Source organism: Calliopsis andreniformis, chromosome 9, assembly GCF_051401765.1.
Source record: "Calliopsis andreniformis isolate RMS-2024a chromosome 9, iyCalAndr_principal, whole genome shotgun sequence".
Taxonomy (NCBI): domain Eukaryota; kingdom Metazoa; phylum Arthropoda; class Insecta; order Hymenoptera; family Andrenidae; genus Calliopsis; species Calliopsis andreniformis.
This window is the reverse complement of record NC_135070.1, coordinates 8,394,228-8,419,553: the sequence shown is the minus strand read 5'-3', so window position 1 is coordinate 8,419,553 and position 25,326 is coordinate 8,394,228. Positions and strand designations below refer to the sequence as shown.

Sequence of the window (25,326 nt, the reverse complement as noted above, 5' to 3'; positions counted from 1 at the left end):
AAAATATAACTGAGTGTAAGATTGTGAATAATTATATCTCTTAGTTTATAACATATATTCAGTAAAACATGTTCACAGCCGGTAGTATACATTAATTACAATGAAACTTAGGAATATAACAATTATACTTAATCAATTTCATGTCATCTCATATTTGTGTTAACAACAAGAAACATTTTTGAAGTTATACATCCAATATTCACATTTAAAGATGCAGTTTGCTGTTTATTTTTTATATTAAAAGGTATACATTACAAACAGAATGAAGAAACATTGACAAAGTAGGACCATAAAGATCGTTGTTTCATGTAAAAGGCATGTGATATAATGTGTTGGATATCCTCTAATGAGTAATACTGCTGAGAAAGAAGTGATTCTATTTACAGAAATAAATAGAAGATATAAAATAAAATTTTGTTACATAATTTTTTTAAAAAATTCCATTCTATATTTTCACTATAGTTTTGTACATAGAAACATTTCTTTTCCCAGTTACACCACTCATGACAGGATATCTTGAATATGAGCTTGTCCAGTTGTATGTTAAGTTATGGTGTGAAGAGATAATTAAATAATTAATAATAAACCAACATATAAACAAAACATAATATTAAAACGTAAATATGTATGTGGGAATGTCATTGACACAAGGTATAATACCATATATTGTTCTACAATATTTTTTATAGTCCTTGCTATGCATGTCTTTCATTTATAAATAATGTTATAATAATATATCCTACAATAGCATTTGTGATTCATTCAGAATAATTCTGTAACGTTTCACTAATTTAAGAATGTCATGAAAAAATTTGTTTCAATTACTCAAATGTATTATAAAAACGCAAACATTTACTTATTTAAACTAAAAATACAGTATAAATTTTTTTTCATTATGTATCAAATTTCCCATCTTTGGCATTTTCTTTCTTGAAAGTAATAATGCACATAATTTGTGACTTTAGTACTTTATATTGCTTTTTTTTTGAGCTAATATTAGTATTATATCAACAATATCATACCATGTTAAAAAAATGTACATGAAGACAATTTAAATATAATTATTTTCACATATTAAAATAAATATCTGGAGGTAAAATTAGAAAAAAAATATGAGTTAGCTGATGAAACGGTACGTTAATAAGTACAAATTAAATTATAAAAAATTAAGCTTTATACGTATACATTTTTTCGTTACACATGTACAAGTTATTGGGAATATATATATATCTCCACAAGAATTTGTGCACGTGATTGAAAAATGATTGTATTTAGCAATATAATATCTTATTCAAATTTGTGCTACTCTTCTTGTGTAATCTTTGTTTGTTTAAAAGTTACGAACAATTAACTCTATTATTCTATATAAGAAATATAGTTTGATAACAATAAAGTTTACATATAATTAATGCACAGGATATACATGCAATTAAATTCTGCGTAATGTAGTATAATTAAATATAATTTTCAAACTCGAAAATTAATAAATTGGAAATAATTAGTAATACTACACGATTAAACTAAAATAAATGAATACTTGTTTTCACAAGGATTTGAATTATACAAATCTTGAAAATATTTTTGTTACTCATAGTGCTTCTAATCTTCATACATATTTTCTATAACAGTGTGATTAAGCAAATACTGTATCTACTATAAACCTCTGTTTACAAGTAATAACATATTTTTCTTTTACTATAACCATCGATATAATTACATTAGTTCTAAGTGAAAGCAAATATTCTTCGTTTTTATTTTATTAAATTCTTAGCATAAATAAATCATGCAAGGGAAATGCTAATTTATGATTGAAATTTTAAAAGTATATATAATAATAACTGTTTTCAAATATGCACGAATGTAATGACACTAATTAAAACTAACTATGATGCTATAATACTGACTGATCAAATCAAAGAATAAATGAAACGATACAAATTTTTCAAAAAACCTCAACTTGTGATTTGAACTACTAATTCACATATTGATATTAACTGAAGGTAAACGTTAAAAATAAAGATTAGAAATTTAATATTGAAATATATTTTAAAAGTAATTGCATATATGTTGTAACAGAGAACAAGTATAACAAATATTTTGCGGCCAGCGCTTATGAATTAATACTTTTAAATGTATTTATAGAATATTCTATCATTCTTTCCTTTTCTCAAATATTAGTTTTGATGTTCAGGTATTAATATCATTTGCATGGAACTCCCTTCCTGTTTTGTGGGAATTGAAAATGTTACAACGCAAGTGGACAGGCGAATCAGCTCATATTTTTGTTATATACCTCTGTAAAATATATTCTTCATTGTGAATTTCTAAAATGAAATTGATTGGAATGAATTTAATTGCATATGTCAAATTATTTTAAATAATTCAATTGCAATTTAGAAAATTATAAACGCCAACTCAAAGGAGAAGCTCCTTATAAGAAAAATATCAATTTTCATAAATGTTCATTTTAATACAAAAACGAGAAATGTAAAGTATTCTTCAGAGGTATCCAACACGTGTTAACTGTAAGTAATAATTTACTTACAAATTAATGTACTGGTTCGACTGGCCAGTTGCGTTGATTACGGTTCATTTTCTCAAACTATCTTTACTACTTGCTCGGCTAGTTGAAGCTGTGCTAGATTCTCCAAGTCCACTAGCACCTCCTGCATCTCCATTAATACTAGATCCCGCAAGAGATGCTGTGGGTGTAACTGGAGCTGAATGTCTTCTTACTTTAGTTAAAGCTTTGTCTAATCGTTGTATAAATATATCCACATCTGATCTCTTCATACCTAATGTTGCAGCAGCAGTTAAGTATGGTATGGGATAATTACTATTATGTGCTCCCCAACCTAAGTACAGATAAACTAATTAAGTATCTACCAATACGAATATAACGAATTTTGAAGCATCAAAATGTGCTTACCATATACTTAATACAAACCTTCAAACTTGTGTGAAACAACAAGTTTACATTCCGTAGCTGCTATTACTCTTGCACCACTAACATTACGTAGAAACAATATTGAACGTAGCATATTAACTCGTTGCAAGCCATTATGATGATTCAAGAACTGTAGGGTCATTCCTATTGATATGGGGTTCCCTTTAGTGTCTAATAGCCTTTCATCATACCTTGCTGCTAATTTTCCTAATTCTTCTTTCAAATACGAGTACATTTCTTTACGTTGCGTTATTAATTGCTTGTAACCTGCCATTCCCAAACTTAATAATGTTATCATTACATCCATGATAGAGCTAGCGCTTGCACGACCTGGATACATCTTTGATATGCGATCTAAAAGACTTTTGTCAAATGCACCAATAACTGCACCACCTACTGGTACTAAAAAGTTCTTATCTGTACTTTGAACAAAAGCGTCAACACGACCTTTTCTCGACGCCTCTTGTATAAGATGCATACATCTTGTACTCTGTAAGCTTTTAACAAATAAAATACAATGTACAATGTGTTTCAATGTAATAAACAAAACATTAGAATGTACATATGATCACTTACCCATATGCATTATTTACTAAATGAGGAATGTTATATTGAGTACAAAGTGCAGCAATAGAATCAATAGAATCGCTTGCTCTTGGTGCAAAGCAACTAGTTGTTGTAAGTACACAAGCAACACTTTCACCTAAAGCTGTCATTTGAGACTCAAGTCTCTGCATATCTGTTTTTACTTCATCTCCAACTATTTTGGTTTCAATAACAATGGGTTCTAATCCAGCTGTAAATATTGACTTAAAACTTGACTTTTGATCAATCCTAGACCACAGAACATATTTTGCTCGTGGTCTATCTTGTTTAAATGTCAACATACACAACACCAAACTCATTCCTGTAGCCATTGGTGATAAAAAACAACCTGCTATACTCTTCACGCCTACAACAACAAGTTTTTCTTAATATCTGGACGTTTTTTTATTTGCATTAAATAGAGTATAATTGTAAACCTTACCCATATACCGAATAACTTCAAGTACCAGAGCATTTGTTAATTTATACATTAGACTACTTCCAGCTGCTTTTGGTTGTACTTCTTCCAAATCGCTTGATCTACCTATACCATGACCCATTCGAAAGTGTCGCCTTGCAACAATGTTTGATATAATTCGTGCTTCACGTTCTCCAACGCTACAGTTAGAAGGAAAATTGTTGCTATCCATTTGAGATAAATCTGAGAGGAATGCTTCTATTGTTGCATCGTCCCATCCTTCTTCTGGCCATTTTTGCTGTTTACAAGAAATTTTGTTATAAGTAAGATTTGTATATTATATTTATTAATATTTAGTCTCTAACTGTAAATAGAAACTTACATGTTCAATGAAGTGTCTTATAAGATTTTCACGTGTCTTCTTTGCATTTAAACCTTGTTGTACATAGGTTGAAGGAATAAGCTTTTCTGCTAAACTGAATGCTTGATTATTCATCTTCTTGATTTACCCACTTTTTTCAAATATTTAGGCCACAAATGTTAGGAAGTATGATGTTTCAGCATACCATTGCTTTTAATAATTAATGTAAGATCATTAGAATAATTATTAAATTATAAATAATATGAAATGCATGTTATGGAATGCAAAAAGAATGATAAACTTATATAAACATGTTATGAATTTTAGATACAATTATTCTATAAATTTTTTAGAAACATATTTTCATCATAAAATAGATAAAATTTTAAGTAAAACCAATGTGTTTAGTAAACAATAAATGCAAAAAGTATTCTAGAAAATAAAAGACAAATCTCCACGTATAAAAACAAAATTTATTAACAAAATTATATACATATTTGTTGATATAATATCAAAGAAAAATACATGTACAACATAAGGAACATAAATTATAACTATATCACAGTAAAATATTAAAAAATGTAATCACTTTTAGAAAAGTACCTTATTCAGACACAACATTACATAATTCAAAGTATTATAAATCAAGATTAACTAAAACATTCACATAAAATCGTGGAAAGAATAACAGACAATAGTGTCATTCAAAATCATTCATCTACATCTACACTTAAAAAATCTTACAATGAAAACTGAAATTTGCAGTTTGATTCACGGATAAAGGTTATGTATATTTGTATTACTCAATCATTCCAAAACGAAACTATATTTCTTCGAGTGATCACGAAAGAAGTACAACAAGAAAGTAACACAACGCAAAAATGGCATTAAAATAATCGGACATGTGAAGAAAGATTGTTGACTTTCGAGTGACACAGTTTCGCAGGGTGGACCAAGCGATAAGAGGTGGAAAAATATGGGTTGGGCTTCTAATGAGATTCGTGTGGCGGTGCATCGACGATCATGCACTACCTGACGCATTCCAGAGACTCCAAGCCGTAATTTCATACGTTCGTCTACCAAAGTCTCGCGAATATAGGGACGACCGATGCCGCGGTCATCCGGGATCGCCAGCACAGGCACAGGTTGTTAGGTTATGTCGCGTCGAGGTCACCTAAATCGGATTAATTTTACGCAATAGAGAGGATGCAACGTAATTGTTTGGCCACGGGGGCCTCGGGGCTGCGTTTCGATTGTTGCTGGTCACACGATGTGCACCGCGAACGCGTGGAGATTCGCGAAAGTTGCCAACTACGGGATTTTACCTCGAATTATGGCGTTCAGGCGACAGCGGACGGACGGGTTACGCACGGCGCTACGAACGAATTCGTCCGCCGCCTTTACAGGTCAAAGCGATACGCGTGCGATTCGCAACTCAACTGTCCGGCAGGTGCATCATTTACTGATTAATTACCCTCCTCCTTCCTTCCATTCAAATCATCGATCATCACACGCTGATACGAAAAATGGACATGTCGAGTAGTGCCGAGACACCGATCTTTAAGTATGTCGTATGTTCTACGAATCTAATGCGTTTTAACTCTTATGCGTATTACCCTGCATTTTGCGTAATCTACTTTAATCATCGATCAAGGGTGTCTTGCTTCGAATATATGCATCGGCTTTCTCATTTATAAGCTTCAATCGTTTATTTAGTTAAATCAATGTAGTTTAATAGAGTCGTGCATGTGCGAATGTCACTTGAAAATTCTTTTACATCTCATCGCAAACATAATTTTATATTTATATATTTTCTAGTTTTAGAATTTATGTAATATTCTAGTTGTTGTGTTAGTATTTAGAAGCTTCTTAATTATTCGTCGTTTGGCAAAAATTTGTTTAAGGTTCGTGATATTGAACAAATTTGCAAAATTTCGTGTTGAAATATTTAAACGTTTCAATTTGCCGCCGTCTTCGTTCTTCGCATACAGTCTTGCACGAAATTATGTAACCGTTTTTTTCGTACGTCTGCATAGAAATTGTTATAAATAAATAAAGTAAGGCTTCATAATGCTTTATCACTTTCCCATTATCCGTATCACGTATAATTACTGTTATCGGGTACTAATTCAATTTATAATAAATATGCAACGACATGGATGTGAAAAGTAGTTCAGACTGTACCTCAGCTGTATGTACAGTTTTTCATTTCCTGAAGGTGTAACTATCATGTTACGAATTGAAATTAATTTTCAACGTGTTTCGTAATGGTCGCGATTCATCGTGCAGTTACATAGTTGAGTAGTCGTAACTTGTTTACCCTGAACGTGTCGGTAAAACTTAAAGTAGCGTAGGAACACTTCGATTTTCTGCATTGGTATACTTGCTCCTCGGAGGTCAACGCAATTCAGAGAATTGACCCCAGTGCGCGGTGAGATTTACATTGTGTGACAGCGTTGAAGTAGTGCTCAAATGACAGGCCGCCGAATAGTCTGTCGGTGTTTAACCTATACGAGAAAAATATTCTAAATCGTGTTCTTCGTATTTGTATATAAACTCTTTGACATATTTTTAAGAGTTTGAACGAGGTAGGTACGTTCTCTTACTTCTGGCATCTAGTGAACACGGTGTCAATGTAATGGCCGTGTAAATTTTCGTAACTTAACAAATTTTGCAAAGTTCATCGTGACGCTTGGCTCCATGCACAAGTATCTTGGTCAATGAAAATCCTTTCTCATATCATTCAGAATAAGTGTGGCTCACGTTTTCTGTGTTTTAAGAAACTTGTCTCAGATTAGTATCAATGATTAGCTTGACCGATAAACGATGTTCAAAATGATTTTATGGGGTAGACATTACGATAGTTACGATGCGATAAATGTATTGACGTGTCATTTTTAGTGATACTGTTCGATGCTTTCAATGTGCCATTATGTTATACGATTATACGATAATGAAGATGATGGAGTGTTTCAAAATAATTTTTTAAATGGAGATTTCATAGTATACATATTTTACGAAGTATTTCTATATTAATATTCAATCTGTCTTATATTTTTTTATATGAATGGAAAGAATGATACGAATTTTTTACGATGAATTTTATAAGAAATTTTTAATCCTCGTACATTTTGATGTTTTTCATGGTTGAAAAATGATTTCAATTCTAGCAATTTTCTTGTTTTCTGTTTGAATATTTGTATCCTTTGCTCGCTAGAAAAATGTCTGAAGTGGGGTGGAATATTTCAAGGAATTGACAAGTTTCTTTTCTTCAAAAATTTTATAGGTAACCATGGAATTGGAAAATTGTAATTCCCACGGAGACCATGAAAATAACACACCTACCACACCTCAATACGAAAATGACCCCAGCGGGACTAAAAAATGGTACCGACAAGCTAGTCAAAGGTTAGTGCCAGGTTTTTGCTTTCATTTATTTCTTTTCTTAACCTAATAATCAGTGTAATTGTAAAATGGATCAATTAAATAGAAAAATATCATTAAAACAATAAATATTTAATACTTATTCATGTAAATCGTATTGTTTATTCTATTTTGAATTTTGGAAAAGGAAATTACAATGCATTAAGAATTAGTTTATAATCGAAGTAATGATAAAATGTAAGTCTTCATCATAATTTGCGAAAATGATGATATGTTACTGAAATATACATACTTACATCCAAGTTATACTTAGATATTGTTGGTTATAAAATATTACTCACACAGTATTTGTAATAATTAGGTAATTATATTCAAACAAATGAATCGAAAATTTAAAAAGAAACGAAGGCGTATTTAATGTATACAATAAAAATGGGGAGCTTTTGTCAATACTACATTTGTTTCTGTTTTAATAATTATTGATAAAACGTACGAGATGTGCTGGGCACAAGATTTTATGAAATTCATGAAATCGTGAAGAGCATTTACACAGCCTACGCATTGTCAGAAGCGTTTCAATCATAATGTTCGAAAATAACTCTTTCAGCTTAATATATTTTCACTGAGTCGAGAATGTTTTAGGAATTCTGCGACTGAATTTATCATTCGTTTTTACTGTTTTCTATTTGATTGGAAAAATTACCTTTCCAATTTTCTGTTGATTTATAAGCGAAAGAGTGCTTTGTTTTGTTACACAATCACATTATGTATTCTAAAGTTCTGACGATTCTTTCGCTGTAGGTTTAATTACGAAAGCACAGCTCAAAGAAGTCTATCGTGTCTGGAAAAAATTAACAAGAGTTTAATATATAAAGTGATGAATCGTCGATAAAACGTTTATCACAAACAAATTAATCTTGACGATCTCCTCTAAGGAGTGTTTTAATGTTTACAGCGTTTGGCAGTGGAAAAACTGACGACGTGATACCATTAACGTGACTTATCGAAATACTTCGACGATAAGAGTTCACTTTCGTGAAATTACTTTTTCGGTCATTATGCGAGTCAGTGTTCGAACTGTTAAGGCATTTCGAGAAAGAAAGCCTCTGCTTGTGTAACAATCATCGTTAAAGTGCTTCTTTGTAGTCTAATAACATAAATACCACTGGTTGTTTCGGCGAAATCAAAGTGGAACTTTGATAACGAGTTCACTGTAATTGTGATTGGTCATTAGATTCTAAACAATTCATTATTTTGAATCGCACAAGTACTTTTCCACTTGCTTTCATAGGATCCATAGATACATTTAATAGCATATTTCGATGATGCTTTATTATTAATTATTTATATTTAGAAACTCCTTATATCTTGACTAAGAACCAAATTGTTTAAAAAATACACTGAGTTACATTACGTCAAAATAGAGTTAACTTATGTCAGGCGATTAATCGTAGAAAAAGGTTACATTATACCTGCACTAAAATAGAATAGAAGTCAAAAGAGAATTTCATGCTCTTCTGATGTAATTTAAGAGGAAAAATCACTGTGGCGACTAAAAATAAAGAATATTTTCGAGATTTAAAAAACAAAAACGTGGTTTCAGGAAATACAGGTTTAAAGTTCAAAACGACCATTTATGAGCATTGCATCTGTAACTTTGTCGTTTTTGAGAATTGTAATTTAATACTTTAACCAAACATTTTTTTTAAAACTCTCACAGTAGTTTCCTCCTTAACTCAGATGCTGGTTGCATTTACATACTTCTTCACCCATCTTCAAGTAAAAAGTAAGTTACTGGTACTCAAGTTGATTTCAAAACAGCGTTCCGTGTTCTAAACTCACCACCAACGAACTTACCGCGAGATAACACTGTAACACGAATTTGTGTGGAAATTTCTCGATTCTCCCACGTTCCTCCGTCGACTGAACTGAATCCACTATTTGCAACATCAGCCGAGTATCACGAGTCTTCTTTCTTTCCTATCACTGCGCGAATGACCCCTGCAGCCTCCTTATCGTTGTTGCTATTCGGTCCACATTCCCGTCATAGCTGTTTGCTTCGGTACATGATCGAAAAATGTTCATACGACGGTCATTATATCATTGTCGTTCGCGCAGCTCGGTCAACGAAGGTGTGATTATCAACCGTGATCTCCCGACCAGTGACTCTGTGAATGTCCTATAATGAGCCGTCGAAGCGTAGACACTCTGGCCACATCGCCATCCAAAGCTGGTAACATTCTTCTTCCGTATTCATTTCATTCTTATCGAGGTTTCACGCGATACGGGATGCATTTTCTATACGAAACGCCACGAAATTCGGTTCTGTAGTTAACGCGATGTCTAACCGCGATAGCCTTCTAAAATTAGAATCTGTAGGCTCGATGATGTCTCTTTCAACATTTCTCGCGATTCTTAGACTGTCCTCGCGATTTCGATATCATAATTAACGTGACATCTAGTTGCAATAGCCTTCTGAAATTAGAACTACTAGCTCAACGATGCTTCTTTTAACATTTCTTGCAATTCTCGGATCTCTGAGCTAATCTACCGTCACAAGCTTGATATTAATTGGTTACGATAAAAGGAAGAATTACTGTCTCACGATAAATTGTCGTTTTATTGTCTCGTTACCGTGTTCCTCGAACTTTTGCTTTTGACTAGGCTTCGGCCAGTAACCACTTGAATGTTTGGAGCAGGGTGCAAAGTCCGATTCCCGGATGAGTCGAACATCTTCTACAGGGAATCCTATTGTCAGTCGATGCTAGGCTTCGATCTCGATCCCGAGATAAGAATGACCAGGAATGATCGTAGCGAGCAAGACCTGGAAAGCTACACCGAGGGCGGCTACTATGGCATACGAACAGATAAACGTGAATTAGGTCACAGGTAAATTTTTGTATCTTCGTTTTGGATATTATTGGCAGATGAATATTTGTGGAACTCCATGTAATAATTATACGTACTGCTAAATTGTGTGTGGTACAGTATACTGATTCTTTCGATTAGAGCATACATACGTTAATTATTAAACACAGCGCCAATGATGCAAAGAGGAGAATTCGGAGATTCTGGGAATTTAATTATTCATGATTTTAATTCTTTCCTCCAAGGAATTTGGCTGTGCTCCTTTTCTTTTATATTCCCTTTCTCCCTCTTTTAGATGATAACGCGCGCGCGCATATCCGCAATATTCTGCACCGTGTAAAGTGCCTACAGAATGTCTCGAGTATTAGCCAATTTCTGAAGAATTAAATGAGAAAATATTTATCGTAAAGGGAAATATGTATTTCGTAACGAGTGAACAAATCTTGGCAAATTCAACCTTGAGAGTATATCAGTGTCTTATGAAATGCGTTAAAACCAATTTTGATTCGACTGCAGTCCTTCGGTGTAGAACTCATAGATATATAATACAATACATAGATATATGTATTTACAAATGTATCAATTATGTTATCTGACGCGCTAAATCGATTGCACTGAACGTATTTTCTTGATCTTATCAGACGACACTCCGTGCGATGTCTTTCAAAAGCGTGTACAAGTACAAGAAAGTCTAATTAATTAAGATCCCGTTATCTCTCGATCTTGATCCTTTTGATTTTTGCCACGTTCGCATCTGAACAGTTCGGTGTACTCTTCAGGAACTGATAATTCAAAGAGCGTATCTCTTAATACACGAGTAACAGAAAATTAAATATTGTAAAATTCTGGCGCTTTTGAAATTACAGATTGCTTGTATTTTTTAAATAGAATAATTTTGTTTTCCAATTCATATTAAAATACTCTTCCTCAATGAGAAGAGTGTTTGCAAATTTCATTTTTATAAAACTCTGATTTTATTATAATATAAAGCGACGTTTTAACTTCAAAAACGACAACTTTCATGGTCATTTAATACTTCTTCGCGAGGAACTCATCGAAATTAGAAAAAGCGAGACAATACAGATTCAGGCTGCCTTTGGCCATTTGTGTGTAATCTCTGTAAGTTGCATCGTCAGTTCTCTGACACTCTGCATGCTTTTTCATCATCTTTGCTTATTGTAAGCATCGAGACCCCCCGCGATAACTAGGACAAAAATAAACGGCGCGCAACGTGATATCTCAGCGAATACGGACAAAAACATTAAACATGTTGCAACATACAGAATGTCGCAATTTCTTTATGCGATCGACTGATTTGAATTCAGGAATGACTACGTTCTAAGCGACAAACTCGAGTCAGCGATAGTAGAATCGTTCCAGTCGATTCCGATCAGACGAATTTACACTTGGTCGATCCTGAACGTCTTCCTCGAGCCTCCAACTCGAATTCCATAGAGTCGAATCGAATACCTGGAATGCTATGATATGCCCAAGTTACGTGCCTCTCTGAGCGTATTTCGTGTACGACACGTTCCAGACGGTGGCCTCTGAAAAAGCTGCTTGAAAGCTAGAGCTTACGTGCTCGTTCACGCGTAGCTAGTTTGGAAAATGGAACACGCCTGGGACAGAGAAAGATCTGTCCTATTTCATGATCTTCGCGCGTCCTCCTTACCATCTAGCGAACACGTGCTCGAGAAAATGAAGTATCCTAGCCTTCCTTAATTATGGATTAATTAGCCCTCGCATAGGGCGCAACGACTTTAGAGTCAGCAAATACTTTGAATATCATTTGAAGTAAAAAATCTACAAAATTTGAATGTTTTGAAAATCTTGGAGCCTTAATCTTTTGCAAAACATTGGTCGTATCGTGATGTTCTGATTTTAGAGATAATTCTTTTTTATAAGAATTATATTTAGAAATCGATAACGAAATGAGAAAGCTCAGTAAGCGAAACAACAGCTATTCACTAAAATAAACTAGAATTGGAAATAATTTTGATTTTGCTTTTAGTGAAAATTAATTATAGCAACATATACTTACCTATTTGCAGAAGGGACGTGGTGAGTTTAGAAAAATTGTTTAGTTAGCGTTGCGTGTGTTAACCAAGAGCATCCTTCGCCTATTTCAAAAGACAAAGTACATACAATGAGATTATGCATTGCGCATTGAATGATGCAGCCTACGCTGTTGAATTATGACGCAGCCAAGTCCCAACGTCTCTGGTTGATGCGCTGGAACGCGTCAAGCTCCATTGTTCTCTGTAAATATGACGCATTTTGAGCAATTTAATGTTCTCAGAGATATGTCCTTTCATGGCCAACTCGATAGGGCGGATTAACGTGTTTGCTAATCGTCAGCAAGTGATCGATCGTCACTTCCTCTTTGTTCATACAAAAGTACAGCATCTGAATGATTGGAGGATCGTATTTCCGGAAAATACGGCGAAATGAATTAAATGTCAGAGGGAAATATGTTGTGTAACTTAATACGAGTTTGATATTCTCGAATTTCGCGTGTGACAGGAAGAACCAGTTTGGGAATCAGGGAATTGTGTTGTGTTAAATTATTAAAGGGAAGTCTAGAGCTTTAGTTTTTAGTAAAACGAGCCTTACCTATTTTATTTATTCTACTGTGCACGAGGATATCCTGTTCTGTGTCCATCTCATATGAATGCAATTTTCAATAAGAACTCCTTGCTATGAGGGATCCAAAATGAGCTACTATGCACATAATTTGCATCTCAGAAGTGTGTCCCTTACTATAGACTAGAGCTTATGGCAAAGCAGGGTTGTACAATTTTGTATGCATAGCTTTGAGGAAAATGTAGTCACATGTGCATTACAGAAATCTGACTTAAATATTGTGTGACATACAAAAGAAGGTTCTTTAAATTTCAAAGAAAATGTAACTTGATTGTTTTAAGTACTAAATTTTGTCCTCTGTAACATAGAAATGTAATATATCATTACTCTATCACAGAAAAAATGGTCTCCTTGCATGAGAATTATGGATGGAATTTATTTTGGTAATTGGCAGGAGACCATGGCGTCAAGAATCGAATATACATATATTAATTATAACGTGACAATGATGAGCACGTGTAATTCATTGATACTACTCAGCGTCTGGTTGCTGAAACAAATCAAAAAGCCACGAAGGACTGTGCTTTTAGTTATGTTTAGAATTTAATTTTAGCCTATACCGTGTCCTAAGTAAGAAGTCGTAGGCGCGTGTCAGTAGTCAGTACCACGATTCGCGCGATAATCTTAATTTTGTTTGTTTTCTTCTCCTCCTCTGTAATTCCTATAACGAATTCAAAAACACGTCATGATAAAACGATGGAAATCTCGTCCCAATATCGTGATAATCTGTTAAACTCCCTTTGCTTGTTATCAGCACACTAGTGAAATACTAGGAAAATACTAGTACCCTTCACTATCTTTAACTTTGTTCCCAGCTTTCATTTTCCTTCTTCGATGAGGGATACTACATAAAATTGTAGAAGATGATGCGTAACTGCACTCAGATACGAGAAGATGAGTCTCTCAGATACTGAGAATTTCACTGCAGTGAATAATTTTGATCAATAAATAAAGTTCTGTCGATAACCCGGGTTATTTTAAACTTTAAACACTGTTGTATTAGAAAGGCAATACTTTGTCAAAAACAAATAATGTGTTCATTACGATTACATAATATTGATATTACTGCCGAGGGTGCAGTTGTAACATTTTATGAGATGAAGAGTGTAGAAAAATATCAGTAAAAGAATTATTTATTTAAAAAATATAAAGGGAAATGTAAAAAGGGTGGAAGAGAAAACTACACCTTTTTTCTGGTAACTAATATTTATTAATATAAATCGATAGGTCGTACATGTTAGCGTCAGCAATTTTAGAGACGTTATCTATACCAAAATTTGATAAAGACGAGTTGCCACTCGTCAACTGCTTAAAATCGAGTGGACTCTATCAAGGAAAAAGAAAGAAAAAACTATTATCAAAAACGTGATGGCTTGTAGTTTCCCAAAATCATAATCAAGAGCTCAAAAAGTTAATGTTTACAGAATTGTAAAGTTAATTGTAAATATGGGGAACTTGTTCCTATTTTTGCGCTTTCAGATTAAAATCATTCATAAAAGAACTTTTTTAAAAGTTTTCTTATTAATAAGTAAGATTAAAAAAAAAGTAATACACTTTCAATAAATGTTCTTTTTTTTATAAATAATTCTAATCTGAAACCACAGAATAAAGTTCTATTGATTCAAATTTCAATTTAGTTTTTGCATAGTTGTTCAAAAGTTCTTAGGTCTTCTCTATTATTTTATCGCACATCTATGAGGAATTTGTCGCCAAGACACCAAACACGGCACATTTTCAAACGTAACTCTCTTACTGCAACGCCTGTGACACAGCACATATAGATCACGAATAAATAGTCAGAGTGAAAGTGTAGACGATGCATACCTTAGCACAGTGATTCGCGTATAGATGTGCATCCTCGAGCGATGCTTGACCGACTTAACCGAAAGTCGATATCGCGAACCAGCGTGCGAAACAAGTTCACGTTAGAGCAATTAAAACAAGCTATCTAGCTCTGCTGGCTTAACATCTATTATGACGGCCGGAAATTAGCTCGAGAAGTAAACTTCGCGTAACTTACAACCGTTCTCAGTCTCACTGTCTATTCCTCTGTGTCGATCGATAAGCATCTCATATCAAATTCGTTCATCTTGCTCTCTTCTTCTCGAGAACTTCTTACCTATAGTATGTTACCACCCACAGTACAGGGTGATCCAGAAATAGAGACAAACATCTTCAGTTCTAACACAGATGCACTGCTAATTTAAATAATCGTAAGAGTGGAATAATAGATTAAATTACTAGCAATGCATTGGTATTATTGAAATTTCTGGATGGAAAAATAAATTGAAAATCTGGCATCAAATTTGTTTATATCACCTTTGGTTTTTGATAATATATTCACTGTCTTGATGGTCACAGGTGACCCATACTTTTTAATTGGTAATATTTTCTGGAAATATTTCCCATAAGTAGACCTTAAAATTTGTCAATTTTTAGGGAACCTTAGTAGGTATAGTTAGAACTTTGCCTAAGTTGATAAATACATATGTTAGCTTTTCAACTGTGAAATACCCTTGGTTTTAATAATATATTTTGCATTGAAGGAGTCTAAAAATTTGAAAAAAATTGATTGAACGTGTTAAAACTGAGTTTGAATTTTTTTGGAGTAACTACTAAGTTCAAGTGTCTAGAACTCTAGAACTTTAGACACTTGAGGGATACGAAGAGACGAGAAAAATGTTAAGTCTATTAACTAGTACTGTTTTTCTGGCCTCTAACAAATTTCATTCTACATTTTCTATTAAATTATTAATCTTCACTCGCTCACACATCGAAAAGAGCAAAGTGTCTACTGTAAGCATGAGTTCTTAAAAACGTCCTATGCTATAAGCTCGTCAGTGATCCTATATCGACAAAACACTGCAGGCATAGTCTGTCTAAGCACGATTCAAGATTTCCTTCCAAACAATTTCTATCGACAATCACTTACGATTACGTAACACTGGGTCGAAAGTTCCGATAAAATCTAGGTTGTATCGCAACGGAAGGTCGAATTCAGGAGGTCTAATTTTAGGTCGGTAACAAAGAAGTTCCCATGTACGAACTAAATACAGAAGGTAACGTGACTCAGCCCACATCGGAGACACAAAAGCAATGTAGCCAGTTTTGTCCGAGCATTGCATGGGATTGAGCATGATAAAAATTAAATAGGCGTTTAAAGCGTAATTGATGGCTACGCGTGATAATACGAAAATCGTTCGACGAATCGCATCCCACCTGCGTAAATCATCGCGCCTGAATGACTCGTGGAAAGATAAGAAAAGGTACCAATTACTGTGTGCTGACATTTACTCTACTCCTCTTTTATTTCCATATAAAACAAGTTGTAGCATAATCAAACTGAAAATATTTGTTTTTCTCTTTGTATTAAATATTTTCAGTTTAAAACTGCTATAATTTGCTATCTGTAGAAATACAAGAGGGGGCACAGTAAAGGTCAGCACACAGCGATTTTACTCTAAACACTTCTCAGTTCACGAAAGCGAGGCTGAAGTTTTCGATAAAAGTTCACCGTTTCGGCAAAGAAAGATACGAATGATGCAATATGAACGATAGTTTCACGGGTGCATTACTTCACGCGCCGAATAACTTGCAAGATGAGATTTTTCCGTGAAGTGGCAGTTGCGAAAGTTACGATCTCGTTGGCGCCACAAGGTGCGCTTGGGTATTCCTTGGTTCGTGCCTTGGACACCTTGTTATTGAGTTTATTTGCGAAATTGCCCCACAGACGAAAGTTTATAAGTGCAATAAGTGTACACCTGTTGCTCAACGTTGCACGCGATGATAACTTAACGAGGCGGAATTCCTCACGGAATGGTTCACTTACTACGCAGCTACGTGTCCGCTCGAATAAATTGATAATAGGAATGCTCCTGTGATCGTTAAAACCATTGAACTATTTATTTTTCACCATGGGTTTTAGTTATACACGATACTGACATATTTAGGAATTATTGAAAATGAAATATTATTATTTACCTTAATATTATTTAATATTATGAAATATTATTTACCTTAATTTACTTTCTGATTTTGAAATAAAGAGTTTTAAAATAAAGAAAGAGATTGAAATAAAGAAGGTAGCTTATTGTATAACAATTGTAATTTTAACATATTAGTGAGACTTTAAGTCCCTGTATTGGGTTTTGGAGTGTGATATAATGACAGAAAGTAAAGTGGCCAGTTGGTAGCAATATGAAACACTAATATTTTAATAAAATGGTACTATGAGAATAGTAATATTTAATAATACTGTTATTAAATACAGTTCGTATTCTAAGGATGAACTGTGGCTTCATTGCTTGTTCTAGTAATTGTGGGCTAATGATAAAATTGTGCATTACATTTGACACTTGCGTGTCATTGAAACTTCTTCATTAATGTTTTAACGCAGCTGTATAATTTATGTGTATCAAAGAAGATATCGCTTCATATTACTACCTGAATGTTTACTCATCCAATTTTGCCTCAATTTAGGAAAACTGAAAAATTCAAATATTCTGTAAAATTCACAACATTTATACAGCACATTTCACACGAAATTTCCTAAAATTATTTATTAGCAGCTATTCTGAAATTTCCTTGATGGAAAAATAGAGAAGGTATTCGTATATGTAACCAGTGGCGAAAAGTTGACAATATGTGGATCTTAACGCTATTATTGCGCAAGACAGATGAAGGTTCATAGGTCACTTCTGGCGCGAACCGTGGCTCGTTCTCTTTCAATTTATTTCTAAATACCAACTAATGTTACGAGCCAAAATCAGCGACAGACGGTGACCCTGGGATTTTAATAACATACTGTCTTTTTCATTTAGACGTTGTTCAACCTACTTTAGGTGCATCAGTGGCAAGGTTGGATGACCGAGAAAAATCTCTGTAGAAAGCGAAACAAAGGATGATATGTGGTAGGCTGGATTTGTGTCCGGAAGACGGAGAATTAATTCCTATCGGCGCGTATTAACCGGTTGCTCGGCAAGTCAAGGATCAGTTGACGTTTGATCATCGAGCAAGACACGTCGTACTTTTCTGTCACGCGACTTTCACGTGTATCGTCGGATGCTTCCTATTTGGTTTCCAGTGTGAACATTTTTTGTATTCCTTGCGATCCCAAGGAACAGCGTTTGGAGTAACGTTAAAAATAAAGAAAGAAAAACGAACATTAAATATATAAAGTTCCTCAAAGTGTATTAAAACAGTTAACAAAACGATAAGTAGCAGCAGGTGGATTGTTCTTTCACGTCGATTTATTGAGATTCATTTAAATTTAAATTGAAGGGCAATCGATACTGAGAAGCAAGTACGTATGATTCATTGTTCCGCGGGCATTTGTCATTATCTGTGAGATGATAAACTTCAGTGACGCGGGTAATGTAATCAGTAAAGTGCAGACTGGCTACGTTAAAGTTATGTGCAATTATATCTGTGCAATTATGTTTACTTCGTCAGAAATAAATGTAAAATAAGACAATGTGTGTTTAAAGTAAAATTTGATTTGATAGTGATCATTCTATGGAACTACGAACTTCCAGTTCTTTACAGTAAGACGCACTGTGATATGTGCATACACGCAATTGGTTTCCTCGTTTCGTTGGCATCGCGTTTCGAATGTTCCGTAATCCACGAGGGTCTCATGTAACTTAATCGTGAAACCAAGAACTAAATATATCATTAAATTGGTCTTAATATAGCTTGACGATTTGTATTGCTCTAAACAGACAGTAATTAGTTTCGAATTTATCAATTTCGGGGACGTTAATAGCAGTGAGTTCTTTGATTGAAATTTGAAGTGAATGGAACTTGTAATTCTTACTTATTCCTAAATACTCGTATAAATTTTTTATATTTTTTGTTGTGTCTAGTTACATATATATTTAATGATCCGCAAAATAAACCTATGAAATAAGAAAAAGTCTCATTACAAAAATTTGAGACTTAAACTTAAATAGTCTAGTAAAAGGTCATTCAAATTATATGATTCTTAATAAATCATATAATTAAGATTATATCAAAGATTAACCCTTAGTTAATCTGTCTTGTACAAGTACTTACATTGACCAAGATAATGTTAATAAATAACTGTAGAATACCGCCTTATAGATACCGCCTTGTGGAACAGTACGTGTGTGACATTGGCCTTCAAACAGTTATGTTGCTTCTGAACTCCTTTGATTCGTGTTATCACTCGAACTAGAATCCTGATTGGTAAATTGCTCGAGGAACTATAGACAGATCTTTTTCTCTTCAGATAGTTTTATCCTTGCAAGATTACGATATAGGATGTTACGTTTTTCGGATATCTTTATCTTCTTCCGCGTAGTTTGCACTAAATCTCTGTGATATGCTTTCTTTCATTACATTTGCATACGTTACGCACCCACAATTCAACATAATGCGGAATATTTTCTTACTTAAATATGAAAGAAAGATTAAACAAAAGCAAATGTATGATGGAAATGACTTCCTTATATCTTTGAGTTTTAGTAATGTAGTACAGTAAAATCTCGATTATTCGAACTAATTCGATATAAGAGTGTTTGGATAATGCAGAATTTGGACAACAGGGATTCAGATAATCGAGGTTCTACTGTACAAGTAAATGTTGATTTGAAAGTCTATGTCTAAAGTTGAATCCTGCAGCAAAGAATAATGATGCGTACTGTTATCGGTGCAAAAAACAACGCTTTCTTGATTAGAACCTCATTGGCAATCCATCACCCTGGTCACTATTGCGACATAGACTAGATACATGGGTTTATTCATGCGCGATTCTTTTAAAACTCTGTTAATAAACTTCTCATTGTAAGTTACATTCCAGTACTCTGTGTGCATTAACTAGATCGAACAAAATTGAATTTATGCACGGTTACATCTTCGACGATCCATTGTCTCTGCATGAAATGTAACTTCTGTGTACTGTGCGAGTCGGTTTCATTTAAAACTTAATTTTAATCTTAATGCTCTTTCGGGAAAACAATCTAGAAAGAAGGATTCAAGTTGATGGTACGTAAGCTAATTTGAGAAACCAGTTTCCTACATTCTTTAAGCTCCTATTTGTTTTAGTATTGTATGGTAAGTGAAAACTGTGTACTTATATGTGATGATTATTTGCGTAATATACAAAGATTAATGCCACCTGTTTCTGCTTGTAGTAATCTAAAATTGTAACAGATACTTTGATCAATGTGATGCGTTGATGAAAATACCCTTTTTCCAATTGTAGAGAAACACAGTGATTCAGAAAGTTTAAAATTGGCTTTTGTACACACGAGCTCAAATAAATTCTATAGTAAATATTTTGTTATATTGGTAAGATTCGTTTATTCTGGATATATCTCCTGAATTATATCTCCTCACTCCATATAACATAAACTCCATAATTTATTTATTTTTCTCTGCCACTGTACAACTAAATCAACCAATTACAAAATTTGAATCTATGAAAGAAATAATGGGTTGAGAATTAAAAATAAATCTAAGCATGTAAGGATACATTATCGTGTCACTGAAGTTAATTAAAAATATGTACATACAAGGAAAGTCGAACATAGTGTCTCAGAATGTTGCATCAATTTCGTGAGTCATTTTCGACTATTGAAATTTCAAGAATACGTATGACATCATCTAGCATTTCGTTTTCGCTTGAATTTCACGCACTTCTCCGTTTTTTCATCTTTTATCAATCCCATTTCTACCGAAACTGTTATTACCGACTAACAGGTACGCATATAGATCAAGAGGTGCCGATGAGTATTTGAAAACAGTCAAAAATGTGGCTGAAGGATGCTAATGACGACGCCTTAGCGGCTACGAATTTCATGAACTCGCGATGCAACGTCCAAAACGAGTAAGTCCTTCTTGTGTTAGAAATCTCTCGTTACACAGACAGTAAGTCGTCTACATACGTACATACAGCTTACAATCATTCTCTGAATGAATATGTATCATTACTATGCGTTACAAATTTTATTATTTAGTTCGAAGAATATAAAATCAAACGATATTCTCGTTAAGTTTTTATTTTAATGATTCGAAATAAATCTAGCCTCCGCTAATATGATGTAGCTTCTGTAAGTGTCGTTTATAACGTGACAGAATATTAAATGAAAAATAAAAAAGTGTGAGATACGTGTCTCTGCTCATTAAAGCGATCTGATGCAGTGATATGTTTGTACTATGAACCGATAGTAAATGTATAGTGTTACATACGTTTTACAAGTATAAATATATGGGAAATGTTGAAACAAGTTATCGTTGTTATTTTACCCTGATACGAATACATAATGTCTATTTTAATTGATTATGGCGTTAATTGTACATTATGTAGTTGCTGAAACATGAATAAGATATGAATCGATGTAATTATTGACCGGATAACATCTATCATTCTTTTCATAAGTGGAACTGATGGGTATAATAAATCTTTTCCTGTCTAATAGACCGCCTTCGTTATTTGTTCCTTCTGGTCACATTACTATTGTTCTTTTTGTAAGCTTCTAATAAATAGTTCAAGTTTATAATTGTATCGTAATATTATCGTGTTGCATAATATTAATCTTCGACCATGTACGCTCACTGTCGTCATAATTCAACATCGAAACGCGTATTTGAACAGTCGTGTCTGATAATCTTTATCATTATCTCGATTTTTATGTAATCGCAATAACAATTGCGGAATGTTTGTTACTGCAAGACATCTAAATAATTGGCGCAATAATTTTTAAAAGTGAAAGTTGCGATCTCGTAAAGATTATCGCTTTACGGCCGATTAATTACGGATTTATCAGCGTATAAAGAAAATATATTCGATAATGTATGTAGCAAAGAATTAACTGATACTTTAAACTCGGTGAACAGCTTTTATCGCTTAAAAAAAAAAGGAAAAGCATTTGATCGATAATAACAATTGAAATAAAAATGTCTCGAACCCTCTTTATATTTGTACATATGTTTTAAATGTTTGAAATCTTTTTAGTTTTAAATGACAAGATACAGTTACTTCTTTTTGTAACATTATAAATATTTTTTACTTGAAAAATGACTACTTCACGAAGTTCTGTGCCAACAGTACGAAAACTTAGCGATTCTGATATTATGAGGCTGCCGCAAATTTCATTGGTTGTCGCAGAAGATTTTGGAGAGGATTCAACACTTATTAGAACACGAAATATCGCTGTCAATAGGTTGATATGATATAAAATTGAATTTCTTATGTTCTTAATGATGAATCTCTAGCTTTTCAAAATGGGAAAAAAACAAATACTTAATCTGTATTTTTTATATTAAATGTTATTGAATGGTAATAAATATGAGTGTTTTCTATTAAATTTCATTTGTTCACTTGTGTTGCAGAATTTTTGTCAACCGTAGCCTTCATTTAGAAAATATCAAGTTCTATGGCTTTGATATGGACTACACTTTGGCAGGTAAATTGCATTATCTAATAGGACATACATTATTTCTATGGAACACTGTCATTTTTTCTATGTCAAATATTTTAGAATACAAATCACCACAATATGAGCAACTGGGTTTCACATTGTTGAAGGATCGTCTAGTGTCTTTGGGATATCCCCAAGAAATTAAAGCATTTGAGTATGATCCTAGTTTCCCAGTGAGAGGGCTATGGTTTGACACTCTTTATGGGAATTTGTTGAAGGTGGATGCCTATGGAAACATCTTAGTCTGTGTTCATGGCTTTGAATTTTTGAAGCAGTAAGTTGAATGATTGTGACTTTGATATCATGGAGCCTTTGCAAATACTTATTTTACAATGTTTCAGTTCACAAGTATACGAGCTTTATCCAAATAAATTTTTACAATTGGACGAATCCAGGGTTTACGTGCTCAATACACTCTTCAATCTTCCTGAAACATATTTACTGGCGTGCCTGATAGACTTTTTTACTAACTCTCCTCAATACACGCGAGAGAAGACTGGAGTAAAAGAAGGAGAGCTTACAATGAGCTTTAAAAGTATATTTCAGGATGTTCGAAACGCAGTAGACTGGATACATCTTCATGGCGATCTCAAGAGTAAAACTATTGAAAATTTGGACGAATATGTGAAGAAGGACGAAAGATTACCCATGTTTCTTAATAGGATTCGAGAAAGCGGAGCAAGAGTGTTCCTTTTAACGAATAGCGATTACGTTTTTACTGATAAAATTATGACTTATCTGTTTGACTTTCCACATGGAGCAAGAGTAAGTACTTTGATGCAATTTTAATATTTAATGTACTTTTTATTCAACTTTAGCAAACTTAAACTTTGTCCTTTACAGCCTGATGAACCACATAGAAATTGGAAAACATATTTTGATACCATCGTTGTAGACGCAAGAAAACCATTGTTTTTTGGAGAAGGTACAATTTTACGACAAGTAGACACAAAAACTGGGGCTTTGAAACTTGGAACACATAAAGGCCCGCTCCATACAGGTGTGAAGCAGTGGCTTTTATACGTTAGTATAATTTCAGTCTATTACAAATCCATATTAAAATTTTTTTTTGTAAACAGGTGAAGTTTACTCAGGAGGATCGTGCGACGTGTTCACCGAACTTATAGGCGCAAAGGGCAAAGACGTATTATATGTCGGAGATCATATTTTTGGTGATATTTTAAAAAGTAAGAAAATTCGAGGGTGGAGAACATTTTTAATAGTGCCTGAATTAGTTCAAGAGCTTCACGTTTGGACAGATAAATGTCAATTATTTGCTGAATTACAAAATTTAGATGTGATGCTAGGAGAAATGTATAAGTAAGTAAAACCGTAATTCTTAAACATTAATAAAAATCGTAGAAATGTTGGATAGTATTACATTCACATTTTCTTTAGAAATTTAGATAGTAGCACAAAAGAGAAACCTGATATTTCTAAGCTTCGAGCGGCGATAAGAGATGTTACGCACAAAATGGATTTGTCTTATGGAATGATGGGCTCCCTATTTCGCAGCGGGAGTAGACAAACCTTTTTCAGTAGTCAAGTAGTTAGATATGCTGATCTTTATGCAGCAACATTCTTAAATCTGATCTATTATCCATTCTCCTACATGTTCCGAGCTCCCGCTATGTTGGTAAGTTAAACGAAAAATTCTTCATTCGTTTCTTCTGAATCTTGCATTCTATTTTAATTTTATACTATTCAGATGCCTCATGAGAGCACAGTGGCGCATGAACAGAGATTTGTGATGGAAACGCCAATGATTAGTCGCTCTCGGACATTTAAACTTGTTGACGAAGAAGAAGAGCCAAGCAGACCTACAGTAAGTTTTATTTTCTTTTTGTCTTACTTTACACCTTGATAATTATGTTAAATAATTTATATTCTTAATTGTTAGAAAACTTTATTCGTGGATTGCCCTAATAATCAAATACCACACGCAAGACCTGAAACTCCACGTAATGTAACACATACACATGACGAAGATTGCAGTGACGAAGATAGTGATTCTCAGAAGCAAGCAAACCATGTAAGATCATGTTCAAGAAATGCAAATTGTAAATGAATGATTAACGTATTGTTATTTCTTTACGTTATTTCTCATTTCTACATTTTTTTTAACGATTTAGTAATATTTATCTATACTATACAATTCCGTTATATAAACGGTGCTTCAAATTCAGTTATTTATAATTAACAGTATCTGCCGTTAGTTGGTTCTATAATGCAAAATTAGAATTGGCATAATTTTACCAAAATTACTTCAGTTTTTTTCAGTTTGACCGTATTTTTTTATATTATTTGACTACGTTTATACTAATACAAAAAAGAATACAAAAATTCTGACGTATTACTTTCAATGTAAGGACATTGCCCATAAAAAAATATTTCAAAACTAATGCAATACATATATAGGTGTTGATATATCGAAACTCAATTTATCGTCATATAATATGACTTAAAAAGTTGCAAATTATGAATTTATTGTAAACAGCTATGTATATTAGTGTGCATGTTAATCTATATCCATTATTGATTTAACCCTATATTTATTTAAATTCTATTAATACATAGAACGAGATGTGAACAAAGAAACATTTATACTGACGAGATTTAGGAAGTTCTGTATAAAATCACAAATTATTACTTATATAATTGACATATACACATTATA

At 33.3% G+C, this 25,326-nt stretch overlaps 2 protein-coding genes and 1 long non-coding RNA gene across 11 annotated transcripts; 2 read left to right on the top strand and 1 right to left on the bottom strand.

Moving 5' to 3' along the window:
• Positions 1 to 1,794: 1,794 nt before the first annotated feature.
• On the bottom strand, positions 1,795 to 6,739 carry Secs (Sec synthetase). Of its 4 annotated transcripts, none has more exons than XM_076384207.1 (7): positions 6,632 to 6,739; positions 5,344 to 5,485; positions 4,333 to 4,521; positions 3,975 to 4,248; positions 3,524 to 3,899; positions 2,948 to 3,444; positions 1,795 to 2,855 (listed from the first exon to the last, which is right to left on the bottom strand). In XM_076384207.1, the coding sequence occupies exons 3-7, from the start codon at positions 4,444 to 4,446 to the stop codon at positions 2,590 to 2,592; spliced, it is 1,527 nt and encodes a 508-aa protein (XP_076240322.1). In that variant the 5' UTR covers positions 4,447 to 4,521; positions 5,344 to 5,485; positions 6,632 to 6,739; the 3' UTR covers positions 1,795 to 2,589. The 4 variants fall into 4 exon arrangements, with proteins under 4 accessions (XP_076240322.1, XP_076240321.1, XP_076240320.1 ...); XM_076384206.1 differs by lacking the exon at positions 6,632 to 6,739 and adding an exon at positions 5,637 to 5,766; XM_076384205.1 differs by lacking the exon at positions 6,632 to 6,739 and having other exon boundaries at positions 1,795 to 2,324; positions 2,546 to 2,855; positions 5,344 to 5,533.
• On the top strand, positions 5,491 to 25,216 carry Nt5b (5' nucleotidase B). Of its 6 annotated transcripts, none has more exons than XM_076384199.1 (10): positions 5,491 to 5,761; positions 7,598 to 7,719; positions 22,561 to 22,634; positions 22,710 to 22,923; positions 22,991 to 23,414; positions 23,493 to 23,649; positions 23,729 to 23,969; positions 24,048 to 24,285; positions 24,358 to 24,474; positions 24,550 to 25,216. In XM_076384199.1, the coding sequence occupies exons 1-10, from the start codon at positions 5,582 to 5,584 to the stop codon at positions 24,715 to 24,717; spliced, it is 1,935 nt and encodes a 644-aa protein (XP_076240314.1). In that variant the 5' UTR covers positions 5,491 to 5,581; the 3' UTR covers positions 24,718 to 25,216. The 6 variants fall into 6 exon arrangements, with proteins under 6 accessions (XP_076240314.1, XP_076240317.1, XP_076240315.1 ...); XM_076384202.1 differs by having other exon boundaries at positions 5,743 to 5,875; positions 24,550 to 25,214; XM_076384200.1 differs by lacking the exon at positions 5,491 to 5,761 and adding an exon at positions 6,452 to 6,502 and having other exon boundaries at positions 24,550 to 25,214.
• Positions 9,514 to 11,439, top strand: LOC143182890 (uncharacterized). Its single transcript, XR_013002533.1, has 3 exons — positions 9,514 to 9,928; positions 10,395 to 10,584; positions 10,859 to 11,439. It is a non-coding gene; the product is annotated as an uncharacterized LOC143182890 (long non-coding RNA).
• Positions 25,217 to 25,326: the final 110 nt, after the last annotated feature.